At 39.1% G+C, this 23,132-nt stretch overlaps 1 protein-coding gene across 14 annotated transcripts in view; it reads right to left on the bottom strand.

Annotated features, from left to right (window-relative positions):
• Positions 1–23,132, bottom strand: part of MYBPC1 (myosin binding protein C1) — a 153,903-nt gene that overhangs the window by 113,215 nt on the left and 17,556 nt on the right. For all 14 annotated transcript variants that reach the window (XM_082256732.1, XM_082256735.1, XM_082256729.1 and 11 more), the window contains exon 2: positions 8,318–8,557. In XM_082256732.1, the coding sequence (XP_082112858.1) occupies positions 8,318–8,557 (240 nt within the window). The remainder of the gene's footprint in view (positions 1–8,317; positions 8,558–23,132) is intronic.

A 23,132-nucleotide genomic window follows, 5' to 3' on the forward strand; every position in this document is an offset into this window, starting at 1 on the left:
ACAGCGCTGCACTATTCTAAACTAGTGTGTATGAGGCTTAAGTCACAGGAGTGAATGAATGCTTCTGATCTCTATTAGACAAAAATATGCCAAAATATAAAAGAGTTATCCTTAAGGGTGTTTTTATGTTTCCATTGAAAAAGAGTTATACTGCTTTGACTATTTATATGTTACCTCTATCCCTCAGTGAAATTGTTAAGAAGGATATTTTGCTTCTCATTATTGTAGAACTTATTTGGTGATATCATGTAGTGTTTAGAGAGATATTTGCCTATCTATGACCTTCATTCTTATATATGTCATGTTTTGAATAAGGCCCTATCCCTTTTCACCCTACAATCATTACAACAGATTTTACCTTGAATATTGTGACCATATGTTACAAAGACATTCTGTTCTACCTAGGCAAAATCATTATATTCAGAATAGTGATACTTCCAATAAGACTGTCCACAGCAACTCTGAAAACATACCATAACACTTTAGAAATGTACCTTGGACTCAAAGGGGACTACTTTCCATAGAGTAAATAGCATGGGTGGGCTGTAATACCCCTAATTCAAATTAAAGCGGAGATTGGGTAGGAAATTGAAATCAGTTTTCTGTCAGTATTCCACCATATCAGATGTATGCTTCTCCGATCATTAAAACACTCTTTGTGTTATTCTTAACATGAAGTAGCCTGGGAGCTTTTCGACTGGCCATTCTATAGCCTGGCATTAAAGTCGGGAATAGACAAAAACCCTTGTATTCAATATAACCCATTTTATACAGACTATTAAACAAAGCTTATATGGTGAGAACAATTTTGCATATATTTTAATTCTGGCACACGACAGTTTGATTTTCTTTTTTTTTTGAGTGCCATCGATCATATAAGTCTGGGATGGCAATGTGGACTTATAGGCAAGCACTTCTGAACAAAAAAAAAAAAATTGTGATTCAGTTTGAAGTGCATTGAAATGCTCTTTATCAATTACTTAGAATCTGAAATAGGTTTATTGGAGATAAAATTATGGATGCATTATGTCATGTTTCCATTACCGATCACACTTATTTTTTTTTTCATTTTATTTTTGTTATAATAGATGTTTTGTTGTATTCATATTATGGCTGTTTTTTACTCACCTTTCTGAGTATCAGTTACTGTACTTTACATGCTACACATACTGTAGATGTGGAAGATACGAGCATACAAGCTGGTAACAGTGGGTGGTCATGGATCGCCTAGTGATGACAAGCATTCTTATGCAATGACAGAATGCTGATGACAGCACCACTGCAGAGTGCTAATGTGTACATCTATCCCTCTGACAGGTAGCTAAAACCTGATGATTTACACAATCACTGGTGAATTCCCAAAGCAGCCAAAATGGATTTGTGTAAATAAACAAAATAAATCTGCACTATGTGATGATAATCACAAAGAAGCAGTGATTGAATAAAAGACATCCAGAAAGTGTAAACATAAAACCTGTTGCACTTTCCCTTTAATATATACAGATAAAAAAAAGTGCAATTAATAACCATACCATGCCGTAGCTTGATACATAATGTCTCAATAAATATATACTGGTAAAAAAAAAAAAAATCAGTGAATAAAATGCATTCATTTAAAATAAAGTCCCACAACACTAAAATCGCAAATAAATTCTATATATTAATAAAAGTGAAGGAGGTCCACAATACAAACAGGTGAAAAAGTGCTCATCTGATATCACACATGAACATGATCACTTCTGTGTTCCAACACCAAACACAGCCTCTTACCAGAGATATCAGTCCTCTAACATAAAAGACATACAGTAAATGCATTAGGACTATCCAGGGTAAAGGTTACATAAACCCCCTTGGGCAGGAATTACAACTCTTCAAAATATCATGCACAAAATGGACCACGGAGAGAGGAAAAGGACAGACTCATAGTGCAATACTGTCATACAGTATTTATTTTTCCTTATGTGAGTATTCATTGGTGACTTTTTATAATAAAATTATACGATCGTTTTGTGCTATGGATCTGTCGTTTTCCTCTCTCCATGCTCCATTTATGATGTTTTGAGGAGTTGTGATGGCTGCCCCAACGTGTTCATCTGATGGTTACCCTATAAAGTCCTCATGCGTTGGTAGCACTTACCCCTGAAGAAGCTGCTTGATATGTCGGGTCCTCTGTTTTGTGCCCACAACTCTGCTAAAAGCTCTGTACTCTCTGACACACCTTGTTGCTCTGAGGACATGTATATAGAAACCTGTGTATAAATACCCCCAACACAGAAACAAATATACCCCAGAAAATAACACAAACTTGTTTAATTTTTAGTCAAGTACATTGAAAATTGTAAACAGAGATTATACCTGGGTCTATATTTTAAGAAGGGATGGCTATAATGAAATGCAAACAACAAACACCTAAAAACTCACCTCTTTCTATGACTTACACATGGTGGCCTAACTAAGGGGCTGGTGAGGAACTATGGTGGTAACTGCAGCAACACATGTACTAAAAATAAATAAAGATGTTGTTGCTATCACTAAATGTGTTCCCACATACAGTGCAATCAGTAAAGCAAAAGGTTGTGATAGCGCTGCCCAATAGTGAACAATCAATCAATCATTCAATAATAAAACTCCTGTGCTATAAAATTGCTATAAATGGATAAAGCCGAAATATCCAGGGCCGATCTGCACTTTCCCCGATATATCGGAATCGGCCCCTGAGGTTACCGATATTGCCGATATTTTGGGAAAGTGCTTTACCGGGGTGATGCCTGCAGCTAGAGACATCCCACCGGTACCAGCATCCATAGCCGACAGTCGGCTGTCCTGTAATGACAATCGATGTGGCTGAGAAGCCGCTCGGCTGTCATTACAAGGAGCGGGAGGGGACGACCCCCCTCCTGCCGCCTTCCACGGCTCGCCCGGGTCTCCCGTCCCACCAGGAGACCCGGGCATCCTACCTGCACGGCCGCCGAAGACCCGATCAAAGCCGCATTCGGCTCTGATCAGGTCTCCATGTAAAAACCCAGAAGTGATGTCATGGTACTCGGCGCCAGGTTAAAAAAAATGACAGCATTCAAAATAGCCAAACTTGGCTTTTTGAATGCTTTTAAGTGCAGAGGAGGGGTTTGGGGTCTTCTAGACCCCCAGATCCCTCCTCAACAGTACCTGTGTAAAAAAATAAAAATAAAAAAAAATAGTTTTTTAAATATCCGAAAATATCGGCAGATATCGGCCGATACCGATATGCGATGACCAAAATATCGGTATCGGCAATAAAAACACGATATCGGTCGATCAATACTATAAACGTTGATACATTGAAAGATACATAAACACATGTTAGGTAAATAAATAAAGTCCTAACAGTCCACAAATAAATTACTCTAGGGCATCTTCATATTTCAATGTGTATCACCATATAACAAGAGTGCTCCATCATCAGGTGAAATAATCGCTCACCTCAGGGCAAGACCCTTAAAAGGGCCAACATAGCATAATGGTAATCAATCCTGTACACCAGATAGTGGGTCCTCTGCTCACTTCCTCCTCTGATGATAGAACTTCCCCAGCTTGGATGACTCCACAGAACTCTCAGAATAAAGGAAACCATCTCCAATAGTGCATTATCATGGTTAAAAAGCATAAACGAATACCAGCCAAGCTTAAGGAAATGCACTCACATGTATTCAATTAAAAACAAGCAATATGATATAACAGAGTAACAGGGTCTCACAGCATCCAGATCAAGGATAGCATCTGCTCTGCTCCCCCTGCTTTCAGATAAAGATGTCCAGCTCGCTATCACCACTGCACATGGGTGGTTTATCGTCTGTATAGCACTTCAGCCTGGGAAAATTACGCCAGTCCCTGCCCTTTAATGTATTTGGCTTGGGAGTTGTAGTTTTCCAGCTTGTTGTATAGCTCAATCTATTCTGCTAACTACACCTCCCTCAATCAATCACATTTTTTCACCAGAGTCTCTTTTGTATTCCATGTTCCACAGGTGTCCTCTAGTGGATGAAGGCAGAAACAACACTGGCTGTATCTATATAGAAGTCTTTTGTGGATACACACAGAGCAGTAACAGCACAGTGAGACTTAAAGCGGAGTTCCACCCAAAAGTGGAACTTTTGCTCTTTTTCTTCATCCCCCCACTCCGGTGCCACATTTGGCACCTTTCAGGGGGGGAGGGGGGGACGGGTACCTATTTTTGACAGGTACCCTTCCCCACTTCCGGGACACGGCACCCTCCTCCTTCCCCCGCCGCCGAGCCAATAGAAATGCACAGTAGGGACCCGGCCGTGAAGCTGCAAGGCTTCACTGTCAGGTTCGCTTACCGGCAATGGTGGCGGCAGCACCCAACAGCCGATGGAAACATCATCTGCGGTGCCAACATCGCTGGACTCCAGGACAGGTAAGTGTCCTAATATTAAAAGTCAGCAGCTACAGTATGTGTAGCTGCTGACTTTTAATTTTTGGAGGGGAAGGCGGAACTCTGCTTTAAGACTGTTCTGCCAGCTAAATACCAGGCTAAACATTTATGACGTTTGTGTAAGAGGTCTGATATCTCTGGAAGGTTCGGTGTTGGAACACAGTGATCACATGTGATATCCAGTCAGCACTTTTTCACCTATGGATGGACTCTGTTTTTATTGTGGAGTTTCTTCACATATTAATATATTTGTTTGGGATTTTGGTGTTGTGGGACTTTATTTTAATTCAATGCATTTTATTCACAGATTTTTTCACCAGTATACATTTATTGAGACATTATGTATTGCGTTATGCAATGTTTGGTTATCAATTGCACTTTTGTTTTTCCATATACAGTATACTTAAGAGAAAACACAATATGTTATATGTATAACCAAACTAAATTATTTACTTACATTTCATACAATCAGTAGATAACTGTTAATTCATTATAGTTTTAAAATGTAGTTATAATATTTCAAAAACATCATTATCTTCTCATAGGGTTACCACCAGTTTTTGATATGCAGAGTGAGTTCTTGTTTCCATAAGTATATCCAAAGCCAAAGTATCTCTTTTTATGTTTTGAAAAAAGTGGTAAAGGGGTCAGGTCCCCTTTCAGTTTTTTTTTTTTTTTATTGCTGTGTGTATCTCAGATTTAGAAGATAGGTTCACCTTTACCAACGGGTTATATGTTACAATGGTATTTAGGGAATAACTCTAACATGTTGGTAAACACATCCCACTTCACACCCAGAATGCCCTCCCCTTTGACAGCAGGGGTTCTTCTCCCCTCACCCGCTGTCACATTTAAAATTGGGGTGACTGTGCGGGGCTCTGCCTGCACAGTTGCATCAATAATTTATAGCAATCTGTGAATGAATAAACTACAAGTACCATATTCCACCACTGATCAGTGCCCTTGTATTCCACTGACACTTCCTGCAGGTCTGAAACTGTCTGCCGTACAGGGATATGGGCAGAGAGCTGAATGAAGGGGGTTGATTTAGTAAAGGCAAATAGACCCTGAACTTTGCAAGTGCAGTTGCAAAGTTTTCCTATAGCTTAGTAAATGTGCTTTTTCCTAGAGCTTAGTAAATGTGGCGAAGCTTCACTTTGTATAGAACACCCAATCAGACGCAAGGAAAATAAAAACTAAAGAAAAAAGTTTTCTTGCACATGATTGGATGATGAAGATCAGCAGAGCTTTACCACATTCACTGAGCCCTAGGGAAAAGTGCAACTGCATTGGCAAAGTGCACAGCCTTTAGTAAATCCACCCCATAGAGTCTGCTGGAGCCTGACTTTGCACCCACCATTCACTAATGCTTTGCAGGCTCCTGTGTAAAACAAATATTTAAGGCACATTTTTTTACCTGTAAAATCATATGCATTTATAAGTTTTACATACTTACTAAAGGGGAGCCTAACTTTTTAAATGAATATAAGGCCCTTACCTCCTTTCCCCCTCTCTTTTACCAATTTAACTACCAAAAACTTGGTAAGCATTGGACTCGACTTGATTGGTGAGACACCCCTTTTAGGGGAATTCAAAATTACAATTGTACCATTATGTAATCAATGTGATTTCCTGTGAATGAATAAACTACGGGTCCCATCGTCCACCGCTGATCTGCATCCTCGTAGTCCACTGACACTTCCTGCAGATCTGAAACTGTGGGGATGATTTTCTTAAACAGGAGAGTACAAAATCTGGTGCAGCTTCTAACTTCAGCTCAATTAAGCTTTGACAAAAAAAAACCTGGAAGATGATTGTTTCTATATAGAGCTTCACCAGATTTTGCACTCTCTCACTTTAAAGAATACCCTATCAGTTGGAAGGAAAATAAAAACAAAACCAAAAAAAAGCATTCCTACATTCACTAAACTCTGGTGAAAGGTGCAACTGCATTAGCAAAGTGCACAGTCTATTTGTCGTTAGTAAATCCACGCCATAGAGTGTGAAAGAGCCTGACTTTGCTTCCACTATTCACTAATGCTTTGCAGGCTCCTGTGTAAAAAAAAACACATATATATACATGCATGTATAAGTTTTTTTTTTCTGTTCTACTAATGTAACCATACACACGATCCGAAAATCAGACGAAAAATACCGCTTTCAAAACGATCGTACAATAATCTGATTGTTAATACACATCTTTCTGTAGCCGATCACGACAGTTCATCCCATATTATCTGATGGTGCAAGCATGAAACTTTCCTCCTACGATACCAGATCTTACCATTTCCATTTAATCAGTACAGTTGTCATCCAAAAATACAATACAAATACACTACAAAACATTACATCCAGTCCAAATTTTTATTTCCTCGTACAAGAATTTTTGTAACTTTAATAACCTATAAAATTTTTACTTGCGACTAGCAAGCAAAAAAAGTTGGACATCTGATTTTCGGATCGTGTGTACAGGGCATTAGGGTGAACTTAGCCTTTAAATGAATATAAATCACTTCCCTCTTTTCCCCCTCTCTTTTACACCAATTAAATTACTAATAACTTGGTGAGCATTGGATATAAAAATGACAATTGTACTTGTAATCAATGTCATTCCCTTTTCATAACCTTGTTTTTGACTTTGTGTATTAATCATGACTAACTGATGCAGAGCATCTTGTTACAGTCTCAATTTCTGATGTAAACCTATGAATAAAAAATGAAAAAATAAGAAATGTAATACATCTAAAAAATGGATGTTTTATTACAAGACAAGAAGCGTCAGATACAGTGGTGGCTGATCATTACCTTGAAGAGGGTCTGATGCCCACATTATGCCTATAAAACAATTTTATCAGTAGAAACGATAGCCTAATTTCTCCATTATATGAATGGCCCTCATGCACTGGAATGATTTAAGGAAGCCTCTGCTCATAGTTGGGGGTCACTGGAAATCTTCTATATGTAACAATACAGCCCTGGGCCCAAAACAAGCTATGTGCCTATAAACCATAGAATCATAGAAACATAAAAGAGCCCAATGTTTGGGTTTTTTTGGGGTTTATTTTTCGTTTTTTTACTTTTTTGTCTGTGTATGTCCTCAACATGTTTTAATTCACTGACTCTCTACCTCTGTTGGAAATCTATTTCAAGGGTTAACTACTCTGTCTGTAAAATACTTTCTAATGTAAGTTTTGAACTTTCCTCCTACTTGTTTGAGGTCATGTCACTGTGTTCTTAGCTTCATATTGTAAATACTGCCCTCCTGAACCTCATTCACCCCCCTGATATATTTAAAAGTTTCTGTCTTGTCTCCCCTTCCACTTATTTCCTCCAGAATGTACATATTAAGTTCATGAACTCTCTCCTGGTTTGGTTTATTCCTCAGACTTTCCATGACTTTACTATCCATCACTGGACTTGTTCTATTTTATCAACATTTTTGTGTAAGTGAGCTTTCCAGAATTGGACAGTTTTCTAAATGAGGTCTAACCAAAGATCTACGGTATATGGCGGAAGCAGAACCTCCTTCCTCCTACTCTTCACCCCTCTAGTGATGCATTCTAGAATTCTATTTGCTTTTCCAATTGCCTGGTCATTGCAATGCTCATTTTGCAATCATCTACAATTTTTCTTCTGCTACCGTCCATTACTGAACAGGTGAGATGACTGACATTTCTTCCAACCATCCAACCAAAAAATATATGTAGAGTGCTTTTTGTTATGTACAAATTATTCGACCTGTTATTGCACCATTCCACCATATGATATGATGATAACTGATAAATCATAATCTTTGATGTAGTTATTTTTTTTCACATAGTTATAAAACTTTAATAAGGGACAAGTAAAAAACAAAAATTGGAATACACATATCTGCAATCATACCTTTGTGGCCGTGTTTTACTTTAGAGTCCCCACTGACAACTGAAAACTCTTCCTCATGGGCGACTTTATTATCAACGATTACAGTGCGTTTTGTGTGCTCTGTTTGAGTGACTGTCTTTTCGGTCTTTCCGCCTTGTTGCCATTTCGTTTGGACCCCTGTCTTGACGGTCTGAGTTGTGATCTCAGTTCTACTTCCACCTGCTACATGAACAGTCTTTTGTTGGTCAGTGAAAGTAGAGCCTGAAATATAAAAAGAAAGACCTTGTCTTGCCTACTGAAGGGACAGAGCCGCATGTTTTTGCAAGCTTTTTTCAGTGCTATATTTAGAAGCCCAAAGCGGCAAAAGGATTGTCTGCTTCTTTATTAGTCTTTATGACAGGTGCAGCAGAGACAAGCGCTAAATTCACTTTTTCATTACAGCTATTCTGATAGATTGCCTGATGTAATTACCAAGTAGCTCAGACAGCGTTGCATACAGGCTACATGATTTGTGACCTTTGTGACAAAAATAGCTGATTATTGTGAGCAATTAAGACAGAGCTCTTGTTAGTTTGCATACAGCCCAAATCCTTGATTTCTTGTTGGCCCTTGTTACAATATTTCCATTGCTTTACATTTAACAAGAATTCCACAAGCTGCAAATGAGGTTTATGTTTCTATGGACTCTTTGATAGTGAAGGGAAGGTTTACTCCTTTTTTTATTTAATAAATAAATATATACACCACATTGTATATATATATATATATATATATATATATATATATATATATATATATATATATATATATATATATATATATATATATATATATATATATGTATATATATATATAAAACAAATATATCAAATAAAATGGCTTGATATAATTAATCTTCATAATGTATATTAATGGTTTAAAAAACATATTCCTAAGTTTCATTTGTATTTTTATGGAGTATGTGGGGCAGCAATAATGGCTTATTGTCTATGAAGTATGGAGTCCTGTTTTGTGGTGCTACTCAAAGATTTCGCTTTACTTATACTTCTAAACACAAGGTAAAGCCTAGGTGTAGATAAAAAAAAAAAAAAAAATCAGCACATAGGAGATTACTTGTACTGTAGTTGGTATGATGTTTCCCTCATGCTGATTCTTCTCCTTTAAATATAAATCTTCCTCTTGCTGACATTTTGCTAACCATACACTCTGTAAGGCTGCTACATTATATGACCAAAAGTTTGTGGACATTTGACTATCACACCTACCTACGTCATATGGCCAAATGTTATGTGGACAATCCCCCAAATGACTGAGTCTAGGTGTTTCCATGGAGGGGTACTACCACTTTCCATGGTTAATGCTACCTTATACAAAGACATTTTAGTTATGTGCTTTCAACCTTGTGTGTGTATGTTTGTGTAGGTATGTGAGTGTGTTCGTATGTCTGTGTGAGTATATATATGTATGCATGTGTTTATGTATGCCTACGTATGTATCTATGTGTATATATGAGTGCATGTATGTATCTGTGTATGTTTATATATGTATGTATGTATGTAGTGGTGTATGTCTGTGTATAAGTGTGTGTATGTATTTGAGTGTACTGTATATATGTGTGTGTGTATAAGAATTTGTATGTTTGTGTGTGTGTATTTGTGTATATATGAGAGTATGTGGGTGTCAGTGTGTATGTATATATGTATGTGGGTGCTGCTGTGCTATGAATAAAGGGGGTGGAATCAAACAGGTATTTTACACTAGGTGTATATACTCCTGACTCCAGCACTATGTACGTTACATACACCTGATCCCTACACACCATTTTCTGGGCTGCAGATTACCTTCACTTCTGACCCTTGCATTCTTTACATCACATATTCCTGACCCCCAGACTATGTACACCCCTGTCCCCTGTACTCTGTACTTTACACACTTCCTTCCCCCTGTACTATTTACATTACATACTCCTGACCCCTACATTCAGTGTGCTGGGCTGTATATTAAACATACTCCTGACTCCTGACCATGCATGCTGTAAATTTGCATTTTCTCCTGACCCCTGCACTTGTATGTAACTTTTACTCTTAACCCCAGCATTATGTATCTTACACACTCCCGAGCCCTGCATTTTGTACGTTACATATGCCTGACCCTTGTACCCTGTACATTACATGCAGCTGACCTATAAACCCTATTTGTTACACACTCCTGATTCCTGATTCCTCTGTACATCACACACTTCTGACCTCTGCAGTCAGTACATTACACAGTCCTGACCCCTGCACTCTGTATGTTACTTACTCCCAACTCCTGCACTCTACCTAAGAGTCTTACGCTAAAATTCCCCTATGTAAACTATGCATGCAATTCAAATATGCTATATTTCCATGCATGATAATGTGTGATAACTGCCTTTTATGATTACCTATAGAATTATTTTAAATGAATAAATACAGTAACATGAAATAGAATGACACTTATATGCAGAATTTACAGTAATACATATATGTATTAACAGGATTAGAAAGATCCTTGTACTCCCAGAACAGCTGTTCCTTAAAATACTAACTGTTGCCTAATTTGTTTGAATTGCTGTTTATGGAAGCCCATTAAAAATGATACCATAAATCTGTCTCTGTTCTTGTGCATCTGGGAATTTAGGATGTTTCCTCCCACCTCAACATATACCACTGCCTCCTCCTAAAAAATCCAACAGCGAGAGTGTAGCCACTACATAAGTCTCAACATTTTACACCAACATAAAAAGGAGAATAAATATGTCTACCATTAACATGTGCAGTGATGCTAAACAAAACTGCCAAAATGTATGTATAGGGTCCCAAAAACACATAAGTGTTTAAAGAAATTGTAATGAGGATTGATGACCTCAAACTTGGTGGAGATAATGGGTAAGTTATACTGCACACAATTCCCCTTTCATTATTCCAAAAATGAACAGTCAGATTTTCATGTCTTTTCATTCTGTGCCAAGCAGCCAGAGAGGTACATATTAAGGGAAGAAAAGACAGTGTGATCTAAGGCACACTGACTCAAAGCAGATGAGTTAAATGGAATGCAGGTAATTCATAAAATTCCACCTAAACAATCTAAGTAGAAGAAAATCAGGGTATTTAAACCTCAATTAACAAAGACTTCTAAATGGCTGTTGTAAACTGGTCTTAAAGCAGCCTAGAAGTAATACACTTGTGTAAGTCTACTTTCATTTGAATTGAAGTTGAACTTCAGTACATCTCAAGTTCTCAATTCTATCTATAACCCATATTTCTTACTGCGATGGAGTTACATTCCTAAAAGGTAATTAAACTGGTAAATGGGAAGCTGTCAATCAGTTAGACACCAAACAGACCTTTATTACTAAGTTTGGAAGGCTAATGGAACACATAAACTCTTCTATGCAGTATCTGCATCCAAATTTAGATCATATTTAGTCTCTAATATGTCAAATATATCATAATTTCAGTTTGCATTAAAGGTGTGTCTGTTGGGCATCATAAATAACTCTTCAACCCTTGAAGCACACCCTCAGGCCCTTTGATTGGTTATGTTAATTTTGTAAAAGCCCTCTTCAGGGATCTGAAAAATGGGTGCAACTGGTGGCTCTCTCTTACCAATAGAACTATAAATTAAAGCTAAGAATCAGTGACTCTGATACATCAGATTAGACATACTTTGCAAACTATTTGGATGGAACTAACAATCAAGAATAACATGGAACTTTGCCGAGTATTATTCACTTTTGTTATAGTGTTGCTTATTGTCTATCTTGTAATATTTTTTCTGGAAAATTAAAATCATTAGGCTGAATCTCTGAATGCTCCAACCAAAATTAAAGAGTTTTGCCTCTGTAAGAAGCTACTGTACTGTACACACTGTTACTTCCCTGTCTGGTTGTGGAAGTGAGTAATATAGGTATTATAATGTCTATATGTTTAGCTAACACAAAGAATTATATATTTTAAAATGCAATAAGCCAAACACAAAAAATATTCAATATAGATGTAAGAAGTTTTTCCAGGAATATTAATACCTGCAGTGATTAGAAACATCTGCTCAATGGGCAATTTAACGTATAATAAGGCATTGGCCTAGGTTCGCACTAGTGCTGCTGCACTTTTCAGTGTGTTTTTGTAACACATTTTTGCATGTTCTTGATGCATTTTTATGCATCATGCATTTTTTTGCAAGAGGAGAAGACTAGTTATTAAACTAAAATCTGGCAAAAACATACCAAAACTGCACCAAAAATACATGTACAACCATTTTTCATGTGCTTTTTATGCACTCCCATTGATGTCTATGGGGCCAAAAACATACTATGCTGCAGAAAAAGAGGCACCTGCATCTTTTCAAAAATTGCACTGCAACATGTTGCATTGATATTAATGTGAGAATAATGTGATTTCTATTGTTGTCCTAGTGTGAACGAGGCCTAACACTTTTTAGAAGCACCTGCAGTTATGAAATAATTTGGGACTATGTATGAAAGGCAAATATTTGGGGCCTACAATTGAAATTTAACCTACATCAGATTATGAGCCAAGAATCATGCGTTTGAGAAATCAGGAGGAATTTTTACATGTATAAACAGAGATGTCTGTAGGAGTGCAAAGTTCTGTATTTGGAAGTGTTAGGAATCAGAGAATGTCAAGTCTGATGCAAGAGAGTTACGGCAATGTACATATTTATTTGTCACACTGGACAAAGTAAATTTAGTTATGCATATTAGTACTAAAATTAACTTAACAGTTGAAGATTTGTCGTTGTTTTTCTTTGATTTCCTAAAGGTTGCACACTATTCTGCCACATACACATGAAATGTTCTAAAACCTTGGTGGTAAAGCTCAGACCTACTTTGCGCTTTCCAAGTTTGTACTTGGAACACTTTGTCATCATATACTGTTACAAAGTTACACTTTGTCATCATATACTGAAAACTAATATAATTGCTATCATCTTTCTAAAAGCACCCTATGGTAGATTATAAAGTAAATATGCATACATTATTAAACAGTAGGGGTTATGAGGAGACCAGAGGCATGAAGGCCTTGTTCATTACGGCTTACAATCTCTCATTGTACAGACTCCTCTGCTCTACCAAAATTGCTCATTCACAGTGTGCGATGGAAGCTGCAGAAAGTCAGACAGAGCCTGCCTAATATACAGATTGGAGGATGTGCAGCATCATCTAATCATTTTCCCTTCAGCCTTACAGTCTCTGGCCCACAATTTTATTCATTGGATTTTTAGTTCTTTAAATCATAGAAACTCAGCGCCACATGTGGGCATTAACTAGGACAGTCTGCATGCAAATGCAATCTGGCTAGGAATGTCCACTCCACCAGACAGACATCCACCCATCAAGGCATTTTGATATTTTCATAACTCCTCCCAAGAAGAGCCAGCCCACTACTTCAATCAGTGTAATGTAAAAAAAAAAAAAAATTCAAATCGAAGCGCTACACCACTGCTAAGAGGTCCAGGCAAATATTTCCCTGAGGTTTTTGTATATTGATTTTGATACTCCCAATACTATTGGTTATTAGGTTTTAAATATGACCCTGAGGTGGGGAGGATATTGTGTTGTATTGATATCAGATTGATATGGAGATATCCTTATGTTCCTTCTAGCCCTAATGAATGGGTTGCTCCTGGGCCACCGAGGCACGCTGGCTACTTTTTGGATTGTGCCCCTGACTTTTAATGGAATTAAAGTGTTACTGAACCCACAACAGTAAAATCAGTCTGTATTTGCAGTAAAGCATGCTTGATCACTGTGGAATCTAAGGGGTTAATCCTCTGCATAGTGTAAAAAGGCTCTTTGGTCCTCTATGCACAGATCCTCCTCTTCTGTCACTGACTCCAAAACATGTCCGGATAAGACAGAGCCTTTGGAGTCAGGCTGCACATGCTCAGTTTGGTGTGAATTGCGAGAAAGGTTTTTTTTTTTATTGGGAGAGCGTATGTGATCAGCACAGGGCCAGTCTGCACTGTCCATACATGTCTAGACAGAGGGTCTGCAGCCCTGCAGCCTTAAAGGACAGCTAATTGCAGTATTAAAACTTCTCCTACAAGCTTCACTTGGAACAGATAGAAGTCACAAGACTGCTATATACTTCTAATGAGAAAAGGTATTTAGCACTTTATGTTTACTAAAATAATTGCAATTCCATGTTCTGTGTACAGTGGGAAACCAAATATAGTGAATGCAGGGTACTGGGGTTTAGTAATACTTTAACTACTTCAATACTGGGCACTTTTACCCCCTTCCTGCCCAGGCCAATTTTCAGCTTTCAGTGCTTTTACATTTTGAATGCCAATTGCGCGGTCATGTAGCATTGTACCCAAATGAAATTGGTAACATGTTTTTTACACAAATAGAGCTTTCTTTTGGTGCTTTTTAATCACTGCTGGGTTTTTATTTTTTGGCAAAAAACAAAACAAAAATAGGACCACAATTTTTGGAAAAAAAAAAGGGTTGTTTCTGTCAGTAAGTTAAGTTGTATTTGGACCTCTTAGCAGTGACGTGGTGCTTCAATTTTAATTTTGGTTGCATTACCCCACAAGCCAAAGAGACCATAAAGATCCTCTGGGGTGTAGAAGTTACCTGCCTGGGAACCACATAATATACATCAACATCAGTACTTTAACCGGTTGCCGACCGCCGCACGACTATATACTGCGGCGGTCAGCCCCGGCCAGGCAGAGTGACGTATCGGTACGTCACTCGCCTGTCACTGACTTGCGAGCCTATCGCGGGCGGGCGCGCGCCCGCCGAGGCGCGCGCCCGCCGCGGCTCGTTCACAGGCAAGTCAGTGCGTGTGACCGGCGGACTCGATGTCCGCCAGTCACACTGCGATCGCTCCTGTGAAGGGAGAAAGACAGAGCAGCTTGTGTAAACAAGCTGCCTGTCAGTTCTCCCTGTGTAAAAGTAAAGATCTGACCGTTCTACTATGTAGAACGGTTGATCTTTGCTTTTACACCAATAGGAATGTCCCTACACAGTAGAAAGCACGCCCCTAGGACACACTTAACCCCTCCCTGTCCAATAAAGTTAACCCCTTCCCTGCCAGTGTCATTTTTGCAGTAACAGTGCATATGTATAGCACTGATTACTGTAGTAATGTCACTGGTAACCCCAAAAGTGTCAAAAATGTCAGTCAAGGGTCCGATCTGTCCGCCGCAATGTCGCAGTACCGAAAAAAAAATCGCAGATCGCCGCCATTACGCGTTAAAAAAAAAAACACCAAAAATGACAAAAATCTTTCTCTTTGTTAGTAAACGCGATAACTTTTGCGCAAACCAATCAAAATACGCTTTTTGCGATTTTTTTTACCAAACATAGGTAGCATAAAACAAATTGGCCGAAAAATGTTAAAAAATTTTGATTTTTACTTTTTTTTTTGGGGAATTTCATATAAAAAAATGTGAAAAATATTGTTATTTTTGCAAAATTTACGCTCTTTTTTTGTTTATAGCGCGTGATCAAAAAATCGCACAGGTGATCAAATACCACCAAAAGAAAGCTCTGTTTGTGGGAAAAAAAGGACGTCAAATTCGTTTAGGTACAGCGTCGCACGACCGCGCAATTGTCCGTTAAAGTCACGCAGTAAAAAATCGCAAAAAAACCCCTGGTCCTTTAGCAGCCAAATCCTCCGGGGCTTAAGTGGTTAAGATAGCAATACCAGGGAGATAACCCTAAGGGTCGGCACTATTTTTCAACCTACCTCAACAAATTGAATGAGGGCTGATGGTTCTTGAGAAGAGTACTTAGGCAGGGTGCTGTGATGTTTTCAGAAAGTTATGCAAAACACCCTGCCAGCTACTCCCACCAGCCATAATCTGCCTGCATGGCATAAAGTAGCATAAACACTCAGTGAGGATGTCAAAATATAAGGAGAATAAACTTCAGCTTTAAGTCAAACTTAGGAGCAGATGCATCAAGATACCTTCAGTTACTGTTAAGCATGGGTAAGCAGACAGATGTATCTAGGGAGAGAAATCCATTCTTAATGACAGGTAAACCGCTGGATGTCTTTTTCCACACAAAAATGTAATATTATTTTACAAGCTGATAAAATAAATTACATTCTGTTCCGCTAAATCTTACGGTTGAAATCCACCATATGCAGATAATTGTTGTGTGAAGGAAATGTTGAAGAAAACCTAACAACAATCAACTCATTTACTCAAGCTGTTCCTTATTCATATCTAATAAATGCTTTTTTGAATTACATATCTTTCAGCTGATATTGGTTATCTACAGGGTTCCCTAGCTAGTCTTTACAGATATTTTTTTGTGTGTGTGTGCGTGTGTGCGTGTGTGCGTGTGTGCGTGTATGTGTGAACTGGGTTATCTGGCTTCTTTGTGTAAGCCAGGTAGCATCCCATACCATGTGAGAAATAATAACATAAAGAAAGTGTGGTGCATTTTATACTATATCATAAAGTGCTAGTGCAAACACAAAGTGCAAAATTGCAACTGAGATGCATATACTTGTGAACATAGATGTGTAAAAAACAAAAAAATGTTATGAAAAATGTGAAAAAACAAAAAACTCATATGAGCCCCAAGATCTGTGATCTTGTCTATGTAAAAGTGCATAGTACAATATCTATATATGAAACTCTACCACAAATTATTTCACACGAATCTTCCAAGTGTTCGTCAACGTAATCCTTCCATGCAAAACCAGTTGTAAAGTGCTCACGCTCTCTATCCAATGCACCCAATCTGCTCACCTGCATAAATAGGCCTCTTAAATTACAGGAGGTCTATGACCGCTTGGTTCATACAAAGAGTTAAAATAACCAGCTTCTTTTTTGAATTACAGCGAAGCTTGAAAGAACTAAAGGTGACATAATGCTCACTTGTTATCCTTATAAAAATACCTGCAGCTGAATAAAAACACTCATGAAAAGCAAAGGAAGCAGCATCATGAAAAAACAGCAATCCCTTAAAGCGGTTGTAAACCCTATAAAAAAAAAATAAAAAAAAAAAACCTGCAAGACAAAGGCATAATGAGCTAGTATGCATCGCATACTAGCCCATTATGTGTAACTTACCTTAAAACGAAGCCCCGACACGGACCCCCGGACATTCTCGTCGTCTCTTCCGGGTTCGGCGGCTCCGGCGCGCTGATTGGCCGGAAGAGACGGCTCCGGCGCGCTGATTGCGCGCGGGAGTGATTTTTCCGGCAAGCTCCCGGCAACTTAATTGAAGGTCCCCCCGGACCTTCAGAGCGCATGCGCCGCTCACGCAAGCGGCTGCATGCACTGTAAATATCTCCTAAACCGTGCCGGTTTAGGAGATATTATTTGTACCTACAGGTAAGCCTTATTATAGGCTTACCTGTAGGTAAAAGTGAAAAAAGCGGGATACTACCGCTTTAAAGGAGTTGTAAAGGCAGAAGTTTTTTTTTAATCTTAATTCATTCTATGCATTAGGAATAAAAAAAAAAAACCTTCTGTGTGTGTAGCAGCCTCCCCAGCACCCTCTAATATTTACCTGAGCCACATCTCTGTCAAGCGATGTCCACGAGTCCCTTGGCCATCCGGGACTCTCCCTCCTGATTGGCTGAGACACTCCTGTGGCACCCTTGGCTCCCACTGCTGTCAATCAAAGTCAGTTAGACAATCAGGAGAGAGAGGTGATGGGGCCGAATGGCAGCTTCGTGTCTGAATAGACACACGGAGATGCAGTTCGGCTCCGATGTCCCCATCGCAAGCTGCTTGCGATGGGGGCACTCAATAGGAGGAAGGGGCCAGGAGCAGCAACGAGGAACCCAAGAATAGGAGGATCCAGGCTTCCCTGTGAAAAACCAGCTGCACAGAGGAGGTAAGTATAATGTGTTTGTTATTTTAAAAAAAAGAGCAGACTTTACAATCATTTTAAGTACACCGGTAAGGGTATACTTTACACAACACTATATATAGGAAATCATTGTCCCTCTCTAGTGTCACCTTTTCTTTATTTCAAGTTATGCTGTGATTAAAAAGGAGCTGGTGATTGTAACCCTTTGTATGAACCAAGTGATCATTGACCTCTAATTTAAAATAGTTAAAAAAGGACTTTTTTTGCAGATCTATACTTGCTTCTAACACCTCAGATTGCTCGGCTCTCACAATTCCGTGAGCAGAGAGCTGGAGACTCACTGGAGCGCTGGGCTGTGAAGGGGGTGGCTCGCTGAGAGGCTGAGCCAGGTGCTGGTCTAGGCACGTGGGGGGATGATTGTCGCAATCTTTCCGGAGCCTGGACCGACTCTGTGACGTCAGCCTACAGCAGGCTTCAGCCCCCTGTCTGCTGAAAATGGATCACAGGAGTGCAGAATGAACACACAGATGTCTTGGAACTCAGTTTCTGAAAAAAACAGCTCTCTCACTTCTTATCTGATCACAAGATATTTCTACGTCTGCTCACTCACTTTGAGCAAATCTTTTCCCAATTAGGACCCCTTAGAAGGACACTTGCCAACTTTTACCAAATCCTATAGGCAAATTGCGACCTGTTCCTGATTCTTTCCTACATAAATGGAAAAGAGATCTGTACACTTTTCCTCACAACAAAAGGATCATACTAGCCACTGTTCACACAGCTCCTCTAAATGTGACAAAGAAGAATACATTGATGAGGAAGTGGTACAGAACCCATTCAGTACTATCTTGCATTTTCCCAAGCACTGAAGATAAATTTAGGAAATTCAGTGCATTCAAGGGCAGTGTCCTGAATATTTTTGGGGGCTGCCCCAAGTTTAAACAGTTTTGATCAAGGGTTACTTCTAATCCTCAAATGCATAAATATTGATCTAAGTCATAACTCTGTGACCTGTTTGCCTCACCCTACATCAATCTCAAAATTCAGATATAAAAAGCATGCATCCCATGCACATGGAAACAAACCTCCCCTCCCACGTTTGACTATTAGTTTGCTAGGGCGAATGACAATATGCACATAGAAGAACTCACTACTTCATTTAGAGACAAACTCCTTTGGGCAAATGTGGTGGTTTTACTTGATACAATTCTCAATTTTTTCTGAATACACCTTGGCCCTCCTGAGCAAATGTCCTACTGAAATGACACAGAGACAGCCAGCTCTGTTGTCTGACACCCTAATGCTTTACTTCTCCATCCCCCAACAACCCTTTTCCTCTACCCTTTCCCACCCTTGCCCCCATTCACCAACCCCCCCCCCCCTCCTTTCTACCCATTTCAGCACCACACTTTATCCCTTTACAACACAATTCAAAAATCATCTGCACTATGTAATAGATAAAGCCATGTCTTTATTTGCCTGGTACAATAGAACAAAGATTGATCAGTTGTGACTGTGCTGAACAGGAACTCTCTATACAGACCCTCTTTCATTTTACATTTTTTTTCCTGCATTTCCTTTTCCCAAAGTATATTCGCAATTAAATACCTGCTGCTCATGGTGTAAACATCTCATTAAGGCCCCGTTCACACTGGGGCGACGCTACTTTGCCGGGCGACCTCATAGGTCGAGGCGCGCTGCTCGCACCGCGACCTCGGAGCGGCCGGCACGGATTTCATAACATTGAAGTCTATGCAGGTTGCTCTGGGTCGCCCCAAAGAAGCTCCGGACCCTTTTTCTAAGTCGGAGCGACTTGTGTCGCTCCTATTAGAACGGGTCCGCATCTTCTCTATGGAAGGCGACCTACGGCGACCTGTCAGGCGACCAGGTCGCCTGACAGGTTGCCCCAGTGTGAACGGGGGCTTATTGTATTACCTGATTCAACCACTGACTCTGTACCTCTGATTACTGTGTATACTTCGTTGAAAATAAATAAAGATTTTAAAAACGAAGTATTTTTTATAGCAGTGTTTTTATTTTGTGTGTATGGTACAATGGAGAGGCATACAAGGCTAACCTTCAATATTGGGTTTAGGTCCTGTTTACATAGTAAGGTTGCAAATCAAAATTTTCAGCTACATACAGCCAACACAATTTCACTGTTTAATCCATTTTTTTTTTTTTAGAGAAGTGTTAAGCTACACTTAGGATATGTCTTTTAGATCAAAGAAACTCTAAAACGAAATGGAAAAATGGTAATCAGTTGTTTTAAAGGTAGAAAATAAGCCTAAATAGTATTAGTAGCACATTTCTAAATTTACAAATCATGGGATACCTGGGTGAGAGCAATTTCAAAGGATACCAAGGAAAGAAAGCCAGATATAAAGGGATCAAACTAAAAAGTGGCCACAGAAGATTTGATTGAATGAAGGTAACAAAACGTTCTAGAAGTCAAGAAGCAAAAGGGAGATTGTGAATTGAATGGTAGTTAAATGACAAAGAAGAATCAAGGAATTCATGGTATAAAATGTTATATTCGAGAGTAAGGTATTAGAAGAAAGGTGGAGATTGAAAGTTCCTATCAAGTAGAACATGAGTTCAGATGATAATTTAAGATAAAATTGTGAGGGTATTGAATGAAGAGGGCAGAATTAAAAGAAGAAATCAGAAAGAAGACTCTGTCCTCTGTAAATGGTTTGCAGATGAAGAAGTGTATGTAGAATCACATGGTGCATTGGTGATTACAATTTGGGGTAATCTAAAACCACATCACATACAATATATGCATAAACTGTGTTAATTCACAGGCAACTGTGTTATTCAGGTGTCATATAAGGACACCTGAATAAACATAATAATGTATATTCAGGTGTCAAATGTACATATAAGTCAAAATTAACCACTTGCCGACCGCCGCACGACTATCTACGTCGGCGGTCAGCCCCTCACAGGCAAACTGACGTAGGCCTACGTCGCTTGCTTGTGAGGGTCTAGGGAGCGAGCGTGTGCCCCCGGAGGCGCGCTCCCGCGTGGTCACGGACCCCCCCGCGCGTGTGACCGGCGGACCCGATGTCCGCCGGCCACTCTGCGATCGGCGGCGGAGAGGGAGAAAGTCAGGCAGCTTGTGTAAACAAGCTGCCTGTCATTCTCCTCGTTGTAAAGACACTGATCACACGGATCTACTATGTAGATCCGTTGATCAGTGTCCTTACAGCTCAAGCCACAGCCAATCACAGTAGAAAGCATGCCCCTAGGGACACACACAGCCCCTCCCTCCCAAATAAAGTTAACCCCTTCACTACCAGTGTATTTTTACAGTAACAGTGCATATGTATAGCACTGATTACTGTAGAAATGTCACTGGTAACCCCAAAAGTGTCAAAAATGTCAGTCAAGGGTCTGATCTGTCCGCCCCAATGTTGCAGTACCGCAAAAAAAATCGCAGATCGCCGCCATTACGCGTTAAAAAAAAACAACAAAAATGACAAAAATCTTTACCTTTGTTAGTAAACGCGATAACTTTTGCGCAAACCAATCAAAATACGCTTTTTGCGATTTTTTTTCCAAACATAGGTAGCATAAAACAAATTGGCCGAAAATGTTAAAAAATTTTGATTTTTACATTTTTTTGGGGGGAATTTCATATAAAAAAATGTGAAAAATATTGCTATTTTTGCAAAATTGACGCTCTTTTTTTGTTTATAGCGCATGATCAAAAAATCGCACAGGTGATCAAATACCACCAAAAGAAAGCTCTGTTTGTGGGAAAAAAAGGACGCCAAATTCGTTTAGGTACAGCGTCGCACGACCGCGCAATTGTCCGTTAAAGTCACGCAGTGCCGAATCGCAAAATACCCCCTGGTCGTTTAGCAGCCAAATCCTCCGGGGCTTAAGTGGTTAACTACTGATAACAGTCCATAAATCCTCCCACACCTGTGCATAAGCAAAAAAATAAAAAACACTATAAAATGCACATGCAATCCTACACCAGTGTTTTCTGGCCACTAACTTCACGTTATGACCCCTGTTTTAGCAGTGAGTCATACCAAGCTGTTCCCTATAAGGGATATATTCAAATCTGTATAGCGTGTTATCCTTCCTTTTTCCTTTGATTAGCTCCCCAAATCACATATATTTGAGGAATGATGGCATATGAAATAAAATATACACTATCTAGTCCTTTCCATATGTTAAAATGTATTATCATTAAAAATAATTAGATCCACTTACAAACATGGCACTTAAGATGTGCCAGCTGGATAGGGCTTGTGCAATCGTATCAGCTTATCGCTGTATAGCTAAGGATGTCCGCAGGATTACGTAGACAGTCCGGCTCCTCCCCCATATGCGTTAAGTCCTGGGTGTGGACTTCCTCAGTGGAGGATCCGGACTGCCTAGGTCATCCTGCAGCCATCCTTAGCTATACTGCGATAAGCTGATACGATTGCATGAGCCCTATCCAGCTGGCAGGGCTTAAGTGCCATGTTTGTTAGTGGAATGAATTATTTTAATGATAATACATTTTAACATATAGCAAGCACTAGATATTGTATATTTAATTTCAAGTATATACTGTATGTGATGCAGGGAGCCGAAAAAAGGAAAACAGAAGGATAACACGCTATACAGATTTGAATATATCCCCTAAAGGGAACAGCTTGGTATGACACACTTGTAAAACAGAAGTCATAATGTGAGGTGAGTGGCCAGAAAACACTAGTGGAGTATTGCGCGGGCACTTTACAGCGTTTCTTTTTGCTTAAGCACAGATGTGGAAGATTTATGGACTGTTATCACTAGTTAATTTTGACTTATATGGACATTTGATACCTTAAGAGTTTTATAATGCAGTATGTACATATTGTATGTGATATTTATTTCTATGTGATATGTTTGCGCTTGTACTTTATTTAAATAGTTAGATGTGTTGCGCTGCATTAAGATTTGGTTTTAGATTATAGCAAGTGAGATGAAAGCACCTTGGAGTGTTAGCAGCAACCTATT

Source organism: Pelophylax lessonae (assembly GCF_965119305.1).
Source record: "Pelophylax lessonae genome assembly, chromosome: 4".
Lineage (NCBI taxonomy): Eukaryota > Metazoa > Chordata > Amphibia > Anura > Ranidae > Pelophylax > Pelophylax lessonae.